This window comes from Mastomys coucha, unplaced genomic scaffold (genome assembly GCF_008632895.1).
Source record: "Mastomys coucha isolate ucsf_1 unplaced genomic scaffold, UCSF_Mcou_1 pScaffold5, whole genome shotgun sequence".
Classification (NCBI taxonomy): domain Eukaryota; kingdom Metazoa; phylum Chordata; class Mammalia; order Rodentia; family Muridae; genus Mastomys; species Mastomys coucha.
The window spans coordinates 31503547-31520767 of record NW_022196911.1 but is presented as its reverse complement, the minus strand read 5'-3'; the positions used below and the strand labels follow the sequence as shown (position 1 = coordinate 31520767).

At 42.9% G+C, this 17221-nt stretch overlaps 1 protein-coding gene across 19 annotated transcripts in view; it reads left to right on the top strand.

Moving 5' to 3' along the window:
* Positions 1 to 17221, top strand: part of Tenm2 (teneurin transmembrane protein 2) — a 1239808-nt gene that overhangs the window by 1097860 nt on the left and 124727 nt on the right. For 14 of the 19 annotated variants that reach the window (XM_031353724.1, XM_031353722.1, XM_031353721.1 and 11 more), the window contains 2 exons: positions 4787 to 4987; positions 6666 to 6878. In XM_031353724.1, coding sequence (XP_031209584.1) covers positions 4787 to 4987; positions 6666 to 6878 — 414 coding nt within the window. The remainder of the gene's footprint in view (positions 1 to 4786; positions 4988 to 6665; positions 6879 to 17221) is intronic. The other 5 variants (XM_031353720.1, XM_031353718.1, XM_031353719.1 and 2 more) reach the window with 4 other exon arrangements.

Sequence of the window (17221 nt, the reverse complement as noted above, 5' to 3'; positions counted from 1 at the left end):
CTGTGGCTATGTGGGTCATTTTGAGAACCCGCCTACAGCAAATCAGAGGAACAAAGCCAGGGCCTAGGCCTTGATGCAGTGCTAGCCAATCACTGCAGCCCCACCACCACCACCGCAGAGTTGTGACAATGCCTCATCCTGAGATATCCACTACAGGCTTCCCTTGTAAAGTCCCCCATTTCGTTGTGTCTACAACTGTGGCCTCAAGAGAATCAGCTTCTATGATAACACTCTTCCACAATTTTTCAGTAGATCAGTAACAGTATCCTGAATGTCATCCAGAAGTCTGACCACCCCCGAGACCTCCCCTCACTCAATTCACTATACATTTTCTCTCTATTATGAAGGGAGGCCTCCGTGTATTTTTCATCAAATAACCAAATTGGGTGTTGGGGTGCAAGAAATACTGATTTAATAAACCCGCTGGGAAGGTCAAAGTTCCTGAAGATGAATGGATTACAGGAGGCAAAGCTGCCTTTGCTGGAAACATAGGAGAGGTCAATAATATGATAGGGACAGTTAAAACAACCTTCTATGTACACGGCTGGGCAGTAGCAAGGTACAGGGACAGGGGACTGCCAATCTTCAGGGGCTCCTCTCTCCAGAAAAGGTGGCATTTGAGTGGAATGTCAAGTACTTCCTCGACTTTCTTACTCTCCCAGACAGCCTTATGTAAATGTCCAGAACAAATCAACGATACAACAGAACAAGTAAGCCACATGGAGCATTTTAGAAGGATGCACATTCCCCTATTGATCTCTGCTACCCCAAAAGAATGAGTGGAGGTGATGCCTACGCTATTTTCAAAAAAGGAAATGGATTCAGAACATCTGAGTCATCACTTTTTCTTCCATTTAGCTTTTCTATTTTCTGATATTCATCACAGTCATAACGTCCAAATGCTTTACCCAACGTGGCCACAGCAAGAAAATCAATAGCTACCACCCTCTGTTTTTGCTGCATAAACATTGTTGCACTATTAACAAATTTGTACAAGAAAATGAAGGATGTCTTCTTGAGACGTAGCATGGTGGTGTCTGGGGAAGCGGGAAGGAGACGAGAGGGGAGCTGGCAGGTTGGTTTAAGTCAGCCATGTTTTCATGTCAGTTTCATGGCTGAGTCATTTTTCAATGACATTTAACTTCATAAATGTAATTCATGGTTCTTCGGAGGTTCATAGTACATATTGTTTGTAAAACTCTTTTGACCTCCTTTTCCATCCTTGGGGATAGAAACGGCATTCACAAGCCTTTTTGTCAGATCTACAGAGGACCCCAGACTAAATGAGTTCTAATGATTTCAGCTGCCAGGAGCTCGTGTTTCCAGGGAGAGTATACTTAGCTGAGCAAGGCCAATGTCCTCCTTTTAAATACAACTGTTTCTATTTATAAACCTTCATAAAACCACAGAGTCTCCCCTGCCAGAAAAAGACTCTAAAATTATGGCCAAAAGACTATTTGATGGAATCGGAACCAAATTTAAAATTCATAGTAAAACGATTCTCCTTAAAATTTGAATTTGGTTATTCCATCAGCCACTGTAATTACAGAGCACAGAGGGCATATTTACTGATACCACTAACCAGAGAAAATGTTGGCTCGTATTTCTAGATACTATAAATGGCTATTTTGATGACAGTCTAGTACCGGAGTAATAAATCTCCGTGGATTTCCCTCCTTTCTTCTTACCATAATTCAGGACAGAGAAAGGAGCTAATATATCTGGAAGAAAAATCTCCTCTTCCTTTTCTTCCTCCTCTTCCTCTTCTTCCTCCTCCTCTCCTCCTCCTCCTCTCCCTCATCCTCCTCCTCTCCCTTACCCTCCTCCTCTTCCTCCTCTTCCTCCTCCTTTCTTCCTCCTCTTCTTCCTCCTCCTCCTCCTCTTCCTCCTCTTCTTCCTCCTCCTCCTCTTGTTCCTCATCTTCCTCCTCCTCCTTTTCCTCATTCTCCTCTCTCTCTTCCTCTCTCTCTTGTATATGTACATCTAATGTCATTGTCTCTTTCATATTTTATTATTTCATCTTTTTTTAATCTTTTGTCTGTTGGTACCTCACCAAACACTTGAAATGGTTGATTATACTCTGAGAACATTTTTAAGAAATAATACACAATGTACTTATGGGTATTTTGATTTTGTCTTATCAGAAGTGGGATGGCATTTTAAAAACCTAAAGTGCAAGGTCTCCTTTAAAAGAAGAATATGAACATGATTGATTCTAGATGACTAAGTTCATATATCACCAATGCTAGAAACATATTATTTCCCAAAACAAGAAATATCAGCAGCTAGATATGGTGGAATGTACCTGAAATACCAATTCTTGTGAGGCTGAAACAGAAATATCACAAGTTGAAGGCTAACCTGGGCTATGTAGTGAGTTATAGGTTTGCTTGTAACTCATAGCAAACCCCTGTATTGAGAGTGTGGGAAGGAGGATAGTAAAAGAGAGAGATAAAGGTACCATCTCTCTCTCTCTAAACAGTCCCGGACATCTACTCTGCCAACGACACATGCTCATAGCCAGCTGTCATTTGTTCCTATATATGCAGTAAACACAGCATGCACTTCTTCATGTGCCAGAGAGCAAACACTGTAAATAGCACATAACTCTTTCATAAGTGTTTTTTATGTGTTTAAACCTCATTTCAAACTTATATACAGATATATGCCACCCCACTGTGTAGAGCCAATTTCAAGGTATCAAAGGGTTTGTATCACCCAGAGTTCAGTTCTCCCAACCATAAGGATTCCATTCTAAAGTGACTATAACTAGTGTAAGTAATATTATGAGCATCTATAACTAAGAATGAATCACTAAAATTCACTCTCCTTGGGGAGGAAAAAGTCATTGTTTTCTCCATGGATCAAACAATTTGGAACATTTGGAATAGCATCTTCCTGGAAATATCCAAATGGAATTCTCTTAATACTGAAAATTGTTTTTGCCCCAAGAGAGGGATCTTCTTAGAGAGGTTTATGGAACATTGTGATTTCTAATCAATTCATAGTCCTTAGGTCTGACTCCCTCAGGACTAGAGAGTTTATGAAACCCAGATCCTTTGAATGATGTCATATTTAAAGTCAATGTATTATTAATAATAAAACTTATAGGAGCATCATTTTGTGCTTAAATAAGAAGACACAAAACATTAATGGTAAATCAAGAACTCCTATGTAGAGAGACATCAAAAGTGACCATTTCATGACTAAGGGACCAAAGTCTTGCAAATTTCCATCTTGACATTAGGCAAGGAGATATAACTAAAATATCCTCTGAAGATTTGAGCCAGTGAGTGGCACAAAAACACATAGAGATTAAATTATTGCCAGAATGGCTCCCAAAAGTTACAAGTAACAGAATTTTAAGATATCTCCAGCCAGGCAGTGGTGACACATGCCTTTAATCCCAGCACTTGGGAGGCAGAGGCAGGTGGATTTGTGAGTTCAAGGCCGGCCTGGTCTACAGAGTGAATTCCAGGCCAGCCAGGGCTACACAGAGAAACCCTGTCTCAAAAAAAAAAAACAAAAAAAACAAAAAAAACAAAAAAAAACAAAAACAACAACAAAAAAAAGATATCTCCAGTGTCTCACCCCATGAGATAAATGGAGTCTATATTATATAGAATATAGTATATTATATAGTCTATTCTTTATTATATAGAAGCATCACCTCACTGTGAACCAACAAGCCCAATTTCAAATGATGGAAAAAGTTTGTCTCTCTTAAATAAGAATACAACCATTCCACACTTTCCTGGCCCAGAAGGCAACAACTGATCCCTCTACAAAAGTCCCATTTCCCATCCTAACCTGTATTACACCAAGGTGTGTGCATGCTGTGCAAACCTTCCCTAAAACCCTCAGAAGAAGCCAGCCTTCCTGTCTAAGACCTGTCTATCTAGCATGCAAACTGGATAGACATCTAAGCTTTGACATCCCCATAATTAAAGTCTCTGTCCTCGATAACTGCTCCTAGCAGGTTGCCCTTGTTTTGACTTGGTTTAATTCCATCTGATGTATAGTCATTCAGATCTTGAGGGCAGTCAAGGAATCAGACTATGAAACATACAGGGGCAATAGTCCATGGAATCTACTATTAACTTGCCCGGCAGACAGTCTTGGGGAGAACCATTGCCATGGCGGATAACACTGGCCTATCTACCCTACTCAGGACCACCGATGTGGAAGCACCACTCTGATCTGCTACACACCCACCCTTCACCTCTGACACTCTGCACCTACGCTAACTCCCTCAATAAGTGTATGCCCAGAGAGGAAAACTAAGTTTAAACTCAGCCTAAGTGAAACATAATTAGGAAGGTGACTCATATCAGAGTTTCACAGGTTCTCTTTTTAATCTTTCGTTCCCTTTTTGAAATCAAGGACTCATGAGGTTAGAATGAGCCTCTCTGCTTTCTCTAAGAGAGAGAGGGTAATCAGGCTTGGCCATACATGCCGAAGACATTGTATGCATTCTCTGATCCTGTTGTGGATCAGTCAACGTAGAAGGTTAAAAAGTACAGAATACAGAAAGTTGGATGGCATGCCTTTCTATCCACGAAGGCTCTATAGCCGACTCTTGCTAACAGTGCCTAAGGAATTCCCCTGGTTCTTTTGTATCTTCTTTACATCTTAAGACCTGGTATTCAAAAGATAGAAGCCCCTATTTATGACTGCCAAGGAACCACATGAGTGGTTGGGTACCTTTGTTTGCTTGCATGGGTAGGAGTTTGTGCCTGGGTAGCCTAGTCTTCATGAGTGATGATTGTTTCTCTTCTTGTTGCAGTTGATTGCTTGGATCCTACCTGCTCCAGCCACGGCGTCTGTGTAAATGGAGAGTGTCTATGCAGCCCCGGCTGGGGTGGTCTCAACTGTGAGCTGGCGAGGGTCCAGTGCCCAGACCAGTGTAGTGGGCATGGCACTTATCTCCCGGACTCTGGCCTCTGCAGCTGTGATCCGAATTGGATGGGTCCCGACTGCTCTGTTGGTAAGCCGAGAGATCTTCTCCCCAGTTTCTCACACTCCGCCCTTGTGTTCCATCCCATTCTGGGTGGATGGAAATCTCGTCTTCGCCCTCGGCTTGAGATAAGATGGACTTTGGTCAGATTTACAGTGCCTTTCTTACTCTTGTCTCCTTAGCCTTGGAGTTTGTGGTCTTTGGGAACGAAAAGAAAAATCCAACGATTGTGTTGGTTCCTGTCCCTCTTTGGTTCCATCGCCACAAATGGATGGCAGGCCCAGGAGGGATACTTCTGCTTGTGTTATAGCTTTTCTTATGTACACTCCCTAAAGGTAGCAGAAAACAAAAACAGAGCAATTCAGTCCCAGACAAACAGAGTAGAGCGTCCTATAAAACCCGAAAAGAGGCTCCCTCGGGGTGTCGTGTGAACATGTTATAAAGCTCTGCAGTTCTCCAGTGACAGGAAAATAATGAAGTTATGCTGTATGCTTTATTTTCCTAAAATTAAGAGTATGTGTCTTACTTCCCAAGTGACCTTAAAAAAAAAAAAAAATGGAACAGTTCAACAGTTCAAGCCGGTCCCAGCCTTCCCAAGAAAGGTTCTGTTCACTGATGAGTGTCTATCCAAGCAAAGCCATCATCATGTCGCCCCCTTCACTGGGGTGCCAATACAGCTGTCAGATTGCCATGACAATCAGAAAGGGGAGAGATGCGCGAAGCTTTGCCTACAATGAGGAAAGTAATGAATCTTTTATTCCAAAAAGAAAAAGAAAGGAGTCGGCCCACTCACCTCTGGCTTCCTGTGCTGGCAGTCCTGGCAAAGGTTCTGCAGAGGGATGGGGGGGTGGGGGGAGACACAGAGTCCTAGCCCCAAGTCCCCACCATACTGCAGACGTGATGTGACTTTGAGCAAGTCACTGTCCATTCTGGTGTGGTTCCCCCTCTCCTGGCATGACGAGCCATGACTCCCTCCGTGGGCTGTTGTAAGGATGAATGTCTGGCACGTGCTTGTCCTCGCGTGATAGGTTTGGAACGCCAGAGTGAGTATCTGTCTGTCTGTCTCCTCCCCACCTCCCCCACAAAAGACTTTGAGCTCCTTTGAGAAAGAGGCCGTGCAAGTGCAGCATAATTCACAGCGGTTATCTTTGCCTTAGAGTGGTGATCTGGGGAAACGTGTGCATTGCGAGGTTGGAGCAACAGGGACCCCCAACAGGCTTCAGTGGCTTGGTCAGTTCAGGCTTTCAATGAACCCTAGCTGAATAGGGAGTCAGAATCTACCAGATAGTTCTTTTACCTTGCCAAATGGGAGCCACTGCCTGATCTCCTCTCAGATGGTCTCAGAATCCAGAAGAGCTGTTGCTATACTCCAAACCACCCAGAGGACTTGTTAAAGTGAATTGGTGAGCCCAGCTCCCACATCTAATTGATTAAACCTGGGTGCGAGAATTTGCAATTCTTTACATTTCTAACAAGTTCCCAGAATGATGGTGATGCTGCTGGCCCAGGAGCCGCAGGTTGAGGTCCACTGCTCTCTTAGAAGTGGAAAACAAAATAAATGTAAAGTAGCAAAATTACTACCCAACCAGCAGAGAGACAATCCAGCAAAAACACTATGGCTGCCGGGCCTCGGGGCCAGCCCTGGAGGAGCCACGGAAGGACTTCACCCCGCTGTGGTGTTGAGCTGTAATCATTGTTTTTCTTCCAGAAGTGTGCTCAGTAGACTGTGGCACTCACGGCGTCTGCATCGGGGGAGCCTGCCGCTGTGAAGAGGGCTGGACAGGCGCGGCTTGTGACCAGCGCGTGTGCCACCCCCGCTGCATTGAGCACGGGACCTGTAAAGATGGCAAATGTGAATGCCGAGAGGGCTGGAATGGTGAACACTGCACCATTGGTAGGCAAACGGCAGGCACCGAAACAGGCACATATTGCTTTATTTTCATAAATCGTAGATCGATAGTGACGGTCGCGCATTGCAACTGGCTGTTCCCTCGGGGACACATGTGCCCTCCAATAATCCCACTGCCTCTCCAAATCTCCGTGGGGTTAGGGAAAGGGGGAAAGCAAGATTCCAGCATTGGAAAAGCCTTTCCCTTCTTTGCAGGATTGCATTTTTGGGGTGGAAAGAGACCCAATCTGATAATGAGCCCTATCCAAAGCGTTCATCCTGGGGAGGAAGCAATGCACACGCATGGGAAACGGTCAGTGCCTGCAGCTGCCAAGCATCCTGATATCATTGTGCCCTTGTTCCCTGTTCTCTCTGGCCAGATCCCTGGATCCCTGGTGCTGGTAACAATGTGAAGCTGTTGTGGAGCATGTTCGGTGCGCACACACCATCCAGGTCCTCTGGATAGCCAGGCGTAACTGCCATTCTGCCAAGTACCTTCTTGCTCACTCAGCCCAGGGGTTGACTCCCAGGCTTCCCTGCCTTGCTGGGCTCTCCCTCGGGTCCCCCTTCATTCTCCACTCAGCTACCATTCATATATAAATTTCTTGAGCAGAAATTTATGTATGCCAATTTGTGAGCTAGAGATAGTGGCACGTACCTTTAATCTCAGCACTTGAGAGGCAGAAGCAGATAAATTTCTGAGTTGGAGGCCACCCTGCTTTACAGAATGAGCTCCAGGTCAGCTAGGACTACAAAGAGAAATCCTGTCTCAATTACCACCACCTCTATTTTTTCTTAAGATCTGTTCTTTGTTAAGAAATGATCATTTTAAGGACCAGCAAAGAGGCACACTCTATAATCCCAACATTTAAGTACCTGAAATAGGGGAATCTTTAATTTGAGGTCAACTTGGACTATCTAACATGACCCTAAAATATAATATATTCCCCCAAAATAATAAATAATGTTTTTAAGGTTTCTTCGTTTGTTTTTTTTTTTGGGGGGGGGTTGTTTGTTTGTTTGAGGGTTTTGGTTTTTGTGTTTGTTTTTCCATTTTTTTTTTTTTGGCTGGGAAAAGCATAGACTGCCCTGTATGTGTCTAACTATCTCTTTGATGGAAGATTGGAAGCCGATACTTTTTCTCTCAGGTGGTTAAGATTTCAAGCAATCCACCCAGCCATCTTTTTTTTTTCCTCCACTTGTTGCTCTTGTTGCTTATGTAAGTCTGTCGTGGAACCCTTCCGCACCAGGCTTAATGACCTCCTAGCCTGCACAGAACCTTCAGGGGAGCTTCCAACCAAGCAACTGCTTTCCCAATTCAAGTTATCTTTGAATCTAACCGTAAGCTCGGTGCCCTGTCCCCTGTTCTAGCCCCCAAACCCCAAACTGTAGCTTGGCTATCTAGCCTGAGATGTAAGGAGGGAGCTGGCACAGGGCTGACTGATGAGGTCAGACTCAGTTTCCCATGCTGTTCATTCGGGCAGTTAAGCAGAGATGACGTGAACTGACTCTGCAGTGGATCTCACTCTGTTCTATCTAATTGGCCATCTGAGGGGCAGCATGCCAATCAGGGCCATGACTATGGCACTGGGACCCTGCTGGGACAGTCTGTTAGCAGTGAATTGTTATTGCAGTCTCTCAATGGTGCTCCAGGTCCTGCATCTCCTGCAGCTGCTCTCATCTCAGCTCCCTGCAGAGGCTGGGGGTGGGGGACAGTTCTCCAGACTTTCAGGGGAGGGATGTGCACAGCCCAAGACCAAGACAGTCATTACAGAGGCTTCTACCTTTCCAGGATTTTTGGTGTATTTCTGCATGCCTAGTGTGGTTTAAATAAAAATTCTTCCCCATCCCCCATATCTCTGTTGTCCCTATTGTCCTGCTCCTCCAAAAACTCTTGCCAATCAATACCCCTAAGGTAAATAATCCCACCACCTCTTAAGTCATTTACTTCAACTTTGGTTCCCCCTTTCTCTGTCTGGGAAGTAAAGGGCAGGGATAGTGTCTCCAGAGTGAAGCCTGTGGGCTCTCACTCCTGCTACATCCCTGTTTTTGTTTGTTTGTTTGTGGAAATAGTTCACAAGAGGAAAGCACAAGTAGATCTATGGCAAGCTGTATGGCCAACTGTAGGCAATGGAGTTAACCTGGCCTACTGCCAGGTTTTTCTATGGCTTGCTAGCAAAAGAACTGATTCTGACAGTTTTTAAGCCTTGATAGAAATCCAGCACACACAAAAAATTAGTTTCTGACATTTGACAATTCTATGAAATTCAAATTTCAGTGTCCACACACAGACCATCGGTAGGCGACAATCACACCAGCTCTTTGGCATCTCCTCAGTTGCTAGCTACACTTCAGCATTGAGGAATCACCATAGGGGATACAAAGCCCCCACAAAGCCAATTGTTATCTGGCCCTTTAAAGAAAAAAGTGACTGAACTCTAAATGAGAAAATTGCCCAAGTCCAGATGAAGAGAGAAGAGAGGTAAAAAGAAAGGCAGGTAGTGTCCCCGTGAGGAAGAGACAGCCACTGTGGCTTGGCAGATCTTGGGGCCAAAGAAAAAGGGAAAGGATCCACAGAGTAGATGTGAGGGAAGACCAAAACCATGAGCTGTCTCTGGAGACTTTGAACAAGAAATGGACCAATGACAGCTTTGATCTCAGTAGAGGACAATGAGTTTGTGGCCAGCAGGAGAGTCCACGCAGTTCAGTCAAGCAGGCCCTTGGGTGCAATGACCTGGCAAAGGGTGTCTCTGCTCCTTGAAGCATTCAGCTCAAGTCTCACATCTCTGGGATCTGACATCCATGAGTTCTTGAGGGATGTCAAGGATGTGCCAGTTTATATGCCACATAAAGAAGAACAAGGTACTGGTGCAGGGAAGTCCCTGGTTTGAAATTGGGATGCCCAGTGGTGTTAGAGTCTCTTCTATGAAGGTTGTTAAGACTGTAGTAGGCAAAGCTTTTCCTTGGGAGAAATCGAGGCTCCCCAGCTTTGTTAATAAGACCCTTGCTGTCTCTTTCTTGTTTCCTTCTCTGTGTTTTCTCAAAGACAGCAAATGTCCCTTAGTTGGTGAGAGTCACTACTGGAAACCTGGGGAGAGGCTCGTCTATGCATAATTGCTTCGTACGCTTTCCAGCCCTGGCCCCTCAGAGCTGCTTTCTGGAGTTTTAGTCTTTTAGTTTGAACAGACATCCTTGCCATTTCACTTAAAGTAAATGCCACAATTTACAGGCCCAGAATCAGCCCTCCTCCACAGGGAGACTGACAGGCAGAGGCAAGAGAAGAACTTAGGTCCTTTCCACACAGAGCCTCAAATGCTATGTTTTGAAGATAGAAAATAAACAAGAAGGAAATGGCTCCAGTCAGTAAACAGTGGGGTAAGGCAGGATGCTGATGGCTGCCTGTTGAGCACCCAGGTTGCCTGCAGCCTGTTTTCAGAAGGTCACAGAGAGGTGGTTTCAGGGGAGTCCTGGCAAATAGTCACCTGAACAATTCCTACCAGCCTGGATAGGTTGCATTTATTGTACTGAGGAAGCAATAAGATAAGAAGGGAAGAAAAGAAGATACTGAAAGTTCAGACTTCCAAAAGTTATTCAAGTAGAAGGCCCCTCCCCCCCCCCCCCGGGGTCTCTCCATATTTTGGTCAAATGCATTCCCCAAATTTGTAACCAAATTATATTTATTTGAAAATTTTTGCTTGTGTATTATTACTACAGATTTGAATAGAAGGTGTCATGGGTCAATGTTAACTATAAAAGCTAAATTTTCTGCCCAACAATGAGTCTTATGCTCACTCCTAACAAGTCAAATATAAGGACTGACTAAAATCTATAGAGCTGCATAGATAAGAATAGACTTTGAATCTAAATCGCCACACTTCATGTATAGCTTCGGAATATATTAGCATTATTTGGGTAAGGTGCCGTTTATTCCTATGAATAAATCAGAAGGCATATTGTGTGGTTAGAAGACGTTTATTCCTTAAATGTGATTTTAAAATGGATTTCTGTTCCTATAAACTGCCACCTGCCTATCACCTGCCACCACCCCTTATTAATATGAAAGATTTAACATAAGAGGGCCATCCAATGGCTATTGCACTGCAGCTTGGTGGAACTATAGAATTTTTATTAGGTCAAATCACTTGAACTATAGTAAACCCAGATAAGCATTTCTTATATAATAAAAGGGGGAGTTGGGTGTTAGTGTGTTTGACTGACAGAATAGTTGGAAAAATACAAGAAGACACCAGCATTCCTATTGCCAGGGAAACAAGGACAGTTATCTATGGGTGGTACCCTGCTGTGGTCTTCTGCTGGATGTGGGTCTCCAACCTTACCACGTAACACAGTGACAGTCTAGGGACTCAGTCTGCTACCAATGATACTTTCCAAACCCGGTGATCGGCTTAGAACCTGGGCGGTGAACAGCGTGTGCAGAAGTTATTCCGACCTGTATATTTTACCTCTGTGGTCCTAACCTCTGATCATGTTTCAGAATCGTGACAACTTGATTCTTAGGGCCACATGGGGCTAAGTGACCTAGCAGGTGCCACATGTCAGAAGAGTTTTCTTTCCATCTATTGCACTGGGCCCTTCTATTTTTCCTCTTTAATTGGTTGGGGAGAGAAAAGGTTTCTTGAGATGTTAATAAGGATAATGAATCTTTACCCAAGGTGAAACCATCCAGGCGACAATGAGATGTGCTGATTAAGTGATTGTCATCAGAAGGAGACAGGGTCACAGTTCAGGAGGGAGAAAGTCTCAGAACAATGAGGAACACACTTAGAGGAGAGCCACCATTAAAATTAGCCAACTTCACACAAAGGCAGCTGTGATCTGAATGTCATCCCACCTTCCATCCAAGTGAGAGAAACGGATGTAGCCGTTACCCACCCCCTTCTGTGTAGCCATTATCCTTTGACATCTGTGCTTTTGTGACTCTAGTGAGCCAAATCTTCTTGAAATGAATCTAGCCTCTGTGGAGTCATCCTCACTATCACATCCATAAAAGCAACTCAACCTCTGATTGGTTAATTAATCAAATTCTTCGAGTGTTCTTATTGGAACTATGGTCAGACTTGCTGTTGTTATTACCATCCTCTTCCTTGTAAAAACCTGAACTTTTAGGCCTTTTGCTATTATAGGTAAACTTTCAGAACAGTAATTTCTCGCCACAAAATGGCCAAATGTGAGCTGTCTACTGCACATTAGGAATGTCACATGCCCAGACATTCTTTTTGACTCTGGATCTTGAAGTCTATCAGAGGTTTTCTATGCAAACTCAGAATAAAAAGGATGGGGCAGAAAAGGCAGGGATACATTTTTAAGTCATTGCAGAAATATAAAATAAAATAACAAGAGATAACAGCTTTACCCATGATGAGATTCTCATCCTTGACAGTGTTTGCTTTCTTGTCCCGGCTGTCAAAGAAGGGCTTTCAGTACCAGTTGAAAAATAGATACAAAGGACACAAAAGTTGTCCTGATATTATGACCTGGTATTCTAGAGTTCCAGCAAAAACATTTCTGGAAGGATTTCCCAGATAATCTAGTACTATCTGTGTATGACATGGCCTGTTAGCAAGAAGAGAGGAGGAGAAGGATTTGGGGGAGCTCAGAATCCCGTGTACCACCCCCGGAAAGTTTTAAAGGAAGTGCCCAGTATAGTTGCCCATAGCTTGTAGTAGCAGGGACAGACCCATCAAAAATAGTATCTCTTAATAGTGGGAACATGACACAAGAACTGCATGGTTAGATAACTTTGTCATTGCATGATTCAGTTCTTGTGCAAACTTAGGTGATCTAGGTCATTCATTCAATGTGGCCTCCTAATGCAATTTTGAGAGCTATGGAAAAACTATAGATATTTCTGACTACAAAATATTGCTTATAGTGAACAGTTTTAAGAAGTAGGAACATGCTTCACAATAACAAAAATATATACAGTAGATATATAAACCAGTAACGATGGCATTTGTTACCAAGGATTATGTACTATTCAAAATTTTATACATTATTATACATTTATTCCATTGATAGAATAGTAGGTTCGCTTTCTACAGTGTTACCATAAACATATGACTCATGAACATCTATGATGTCACTAGGTGTGAAGAAAGATGAAACTCTATTATAATCTATGGAACCACCATCATATATATGGTCTCTTTTTAACCAAAATTTCATCACATCACTGATGAAAGATCCAAATACTTCACACAAATAAAGAACTGAATATGATTCACAACACTCAAGGCATAAGCCCATGGAGGAGAGTTTCCAGCAGGAAGACTGCATACCCAACAGCAAACACACATAAGATCTGTTGAAAAGGTTGAACTGCCCTGGTATGAGCTTGGTACTCAGTAGCTAAGCTTTTACAGAGAATCAAGTCTATGATTCCTGGATCTTACCCTGTACACTGAAGACACTATGTCTTCACTAAAATCTCAAGACTTGGAAAGGAAAGAGAAAGATGGCTCTACTGAGTTCAATGCCCAGGGATGCTTAGACCTCACTCTCATGCATCAGTATCTCATTCCTTATGGAATCATAGAAACTGCATTGGCCAGTGGAGGGGGACATTTGTATTCTACACTTGATGTTGACAAACATAGTCCATGCACCCCAGAACATGTCACTAAAAAACAAAACAAAACAAAAATAATTCGTTTTTTTTCATACAGGAAATTTTTATATTCGACCATGTAGCTGCTTCCTAGGGCATTATATCCAAACACAAGATGCTGTCCACTGGTTGGAAATGTACTTTGTTGAACAGTTATACAACACTGTTAAAAATAAGTATCAGGAAAATATAACTACCACATCAAACCCCTGATTCCATGGATGTTATTGCTTAGGGATGTGCTGATAGTAAGTAGTGATATTAGGCCTGAGTAAATTTAAAGAAAAATATTAAGTAAATAATAGATCAGATATTGCAAATATCACAAATGTACTGTGTGGTTGACTGACTTTAGAACACACTTGAGTGAGATGCTCTCTAAGGACCTGTCCATTTCCAGAGTTTATTGCATCTGAGGCAGTCTTCTGTGAATGGGCCACTCAAATGCAATTAAGCCCTTTTCTCTGCTGTAAGGCAGGTTTTCAATGTATATTCCCATAACAAACACTGAAGACCTTACAGTAAAGAAGCAGACAGCATGAGTGTTGCCCTACTGATGATATGCAATTGAATCACGGTGATGAGGGAAAGGGGCTTTTTCTTAACAGTTCTTTATTCATCCACTCCCCTTGGCTCCTGTCTACCTTTGTGGATGGTGGAATGTTTTCTTACCTACAATGAAAAGTTGCCCCCCCACTTCATAAAATATGTATATTTTAGTAGAAAATATTAAAGAAGTTCCTCTACCTCCCTCTTCCTTCCCTTGATCAGGAGAAATGCAAGCTTACAAAGGAAATGCTGAAGGACACAGCTTTTGAGTAGATCTGCTTGAACTCAAATCTTGGCAGCTCCTCTAACTTTTATGTGCCTCCATTTCATTGTACAATTGGGGATTGCTAAATAATACATCCTTTCTTGGGCTGGATGACAAGTGTATCTGGCACTGTGCTTAGCCTGATATTAGAGCCTTGTGCACATGAACTAATGTCATTATGACAGCCCCTACTATGTAGCACCTATATAATAGGAATGACACTGATTCTCCCATCGTTAGCCACCCTTCCACAAATCTGCCTCCAAAGTTATCAGGCAGTTAGTGACATATTACAGTAAACACGCTCTCCATCCATTCTCCAAACAAGGGTTTGCTCTGCAATTCATTCTCATAGCAAACCGGAATTGAACCTATTCATCTTATCATACAATCTAGCTATACATGCAATCAAATATTTATGTTAATAGACCCATGTTGCAAAATTGGGTTTTGCTACTTTGGGCCAAAGGTTCTCAAACTCTGAGACAAGTCTTCCCAGAGAACCAAGAAGCCTATGAGTGTATTTTAATTCTGAGTTTTATTTTTATAATAAGTATCTTTCAAAAGAAGAAATTTGTTTGAGGTTATCATTTAGAAATTGCTACTCCCAAGTAGAAGCCTATTCCATTCTTTGAAGCTTCTCTTACTGGAGATCACAGACACGCCATTGAGGAGGGTGGTAGAACGTTACGGTCTGCAGTAAGGGATCTAATCAGATGGGGCTAGCTCAGCAGCAGGGCACTTGCCCAACTGGCCTAAAACCCAGGATTTGATTCCAGCATTATGAAAGGGGAAAAAATGTAAGGTATCTTTCTTTTCGTGAGTGGAAGATACCACAAGTCAGCTTCGCTTAGACCGTATCTCGGTCTTTCTTGTAGGTATTCCTTCCCATCTTTCACAACTTCAGGTAGCACAATTTTACTTTCTCTGGCTCTGTAAATCAAGAATAACCCAGTAGTCCCAGTTTTGACTCTACCCAGTAACAAGCATGCCCTCTAGAAAGATCAAAACTCCTATGGATTCTCTGTCCCCACTCAACCTGATAAATGTCACAATCACCCTCCTTACTAATTCACTGCATTTTCCTGATTCCTTGGAGCATGACCGATGTGTGACATCTGGGTAATCTCTGTAGTTCCTTGGCTCATCTCCTAAGTTATCAGAAGGATACTCCAGATGTTCATGTCAAAAACAGATTTTGCATTTCCTCCTAGGTTGCTTGCCTAGTGGGATTCAGTCTCAGCAACCCATTCCCTTCACAGCATTCCATTTCCTAAGCTGTGTTTAGAGCGATGGCCTTTTCATGTATATTGGCTTGCAACATAATAGGTGTCATCAAGACATTTAAGAGACTGTATTGGGGCTGGAGAGATGGCTCAGCATTTTAGAGCCTATACTGTTCCTCCAGAATGCCCACATTTGTTTCCCGCCATTCATATCACATAGCTCACATCCTCCTGTATCTCTATCTCCAGGGAAAACTGATATATCTAGTTTCTGTGGGCACTTACACTCACACTCACACTCACATACATACATACACACATACACACACACCCACACACACACACACACACACCCATACGTATGACTTAAATAATAAAAATAAATATCTTTAAAAGGTTATCTTTATTGCTTTTGGACAGTGGGGTACCACCATCTGGAGCACATGCCAGTGAAGAGTATGATGTATGAGCCTCTCTCCTTTCTATCACATGCCTCTGTGAACCATCATAAACAGAGCCGCAGGAACGCCCATGCCATAGACTGGCTTGGAGGTTTTTCATTCGTGAATTTTGCAGCTAGGCAAAATTTTAAGTATTTCATCATAAACAGTCTCGAGATAATTAGAATGGATTAAATTACAAGAGAAAATTCATTTACTTAATCTTTCTTGTAATTAAAAAAAATCCATAGTTTAAGTAAAGTGTTTGTTTTTAAAAAAAAAAAAAAATTATTGTAATCAGGAAGAGAGGCCTATTTGGTCGTTGGTGATAGGGCGAGGTACCGGCAGTGTAATTAAAAGCCACCAGGCAATATTTCTCTGATTATTAAAACCCAGAAGGGAAAGTTCAGACTTTTCCCCCAGCAGTAACTAAAGAATTCTCCAGATGGCCACCACCCCAGTCCACAATGGCATTTGTTTCTTTCTGTTCTCAGCTGGAGATGCAGTTGATTCCCCAGGCCAACAAGTATCAAGGGCAAAGGTCAGTTCAGCAGAGACTGACATACTTTGCCAAGTGAGCTAGGATAGTAGTCAAACTGAGGCTAGTGGTGACAAGAAGCCTTTACAAACTGTAAGGATGGAGAAGGGGAATCCTTGGTCCTTCTTAAACGTGTTGTAAGACAGATAGGCCCAAGTTGTCTGAATCCCATAAACCTATCTCACACAGTAGGAACTATTAACATTGGTTACATCACCTGCCCAAGGCCATGGCTCATCCCAACTGCCAAGTTCTCATCCTGCTTATACCACCAGGGGTTTCTAAAGTTCCAGGGGAGCCACACATGCATGGACCTAACCTTTTCAGATCTCTCGAGCTTGGTCCCTCCATAGGAACCAATTGCCTATAATATCTTCTTCCAGGGAATGATACAGCACTGCTCCCAAGGCTCCACACTATGTACCCACAGGTATCTTCAGTCCCAGCATACTCTTAGAGCCGCTATGAACCCCTGTTGCACTTTAGTCAGTAAACACGCTGCAACCTTAGCAGCTGGCCCTAAGTTCCTTTGAGATAACAGTCCCCCTTGTCTGTCTTCAAGGCGGTCGGTTCCCTGGGACAACAAAAATTAGGAGCAAACTATGTCACTCCTGGGTTGCAAGGTTTTATCCCAGGCTAGGTATAGAACCTATACCATGGGGTCTTAGTCATATACCTTCTGCAGTCAAAGTGCAGACACATATACCTTCTTCAGATGTGTCAAAGAACC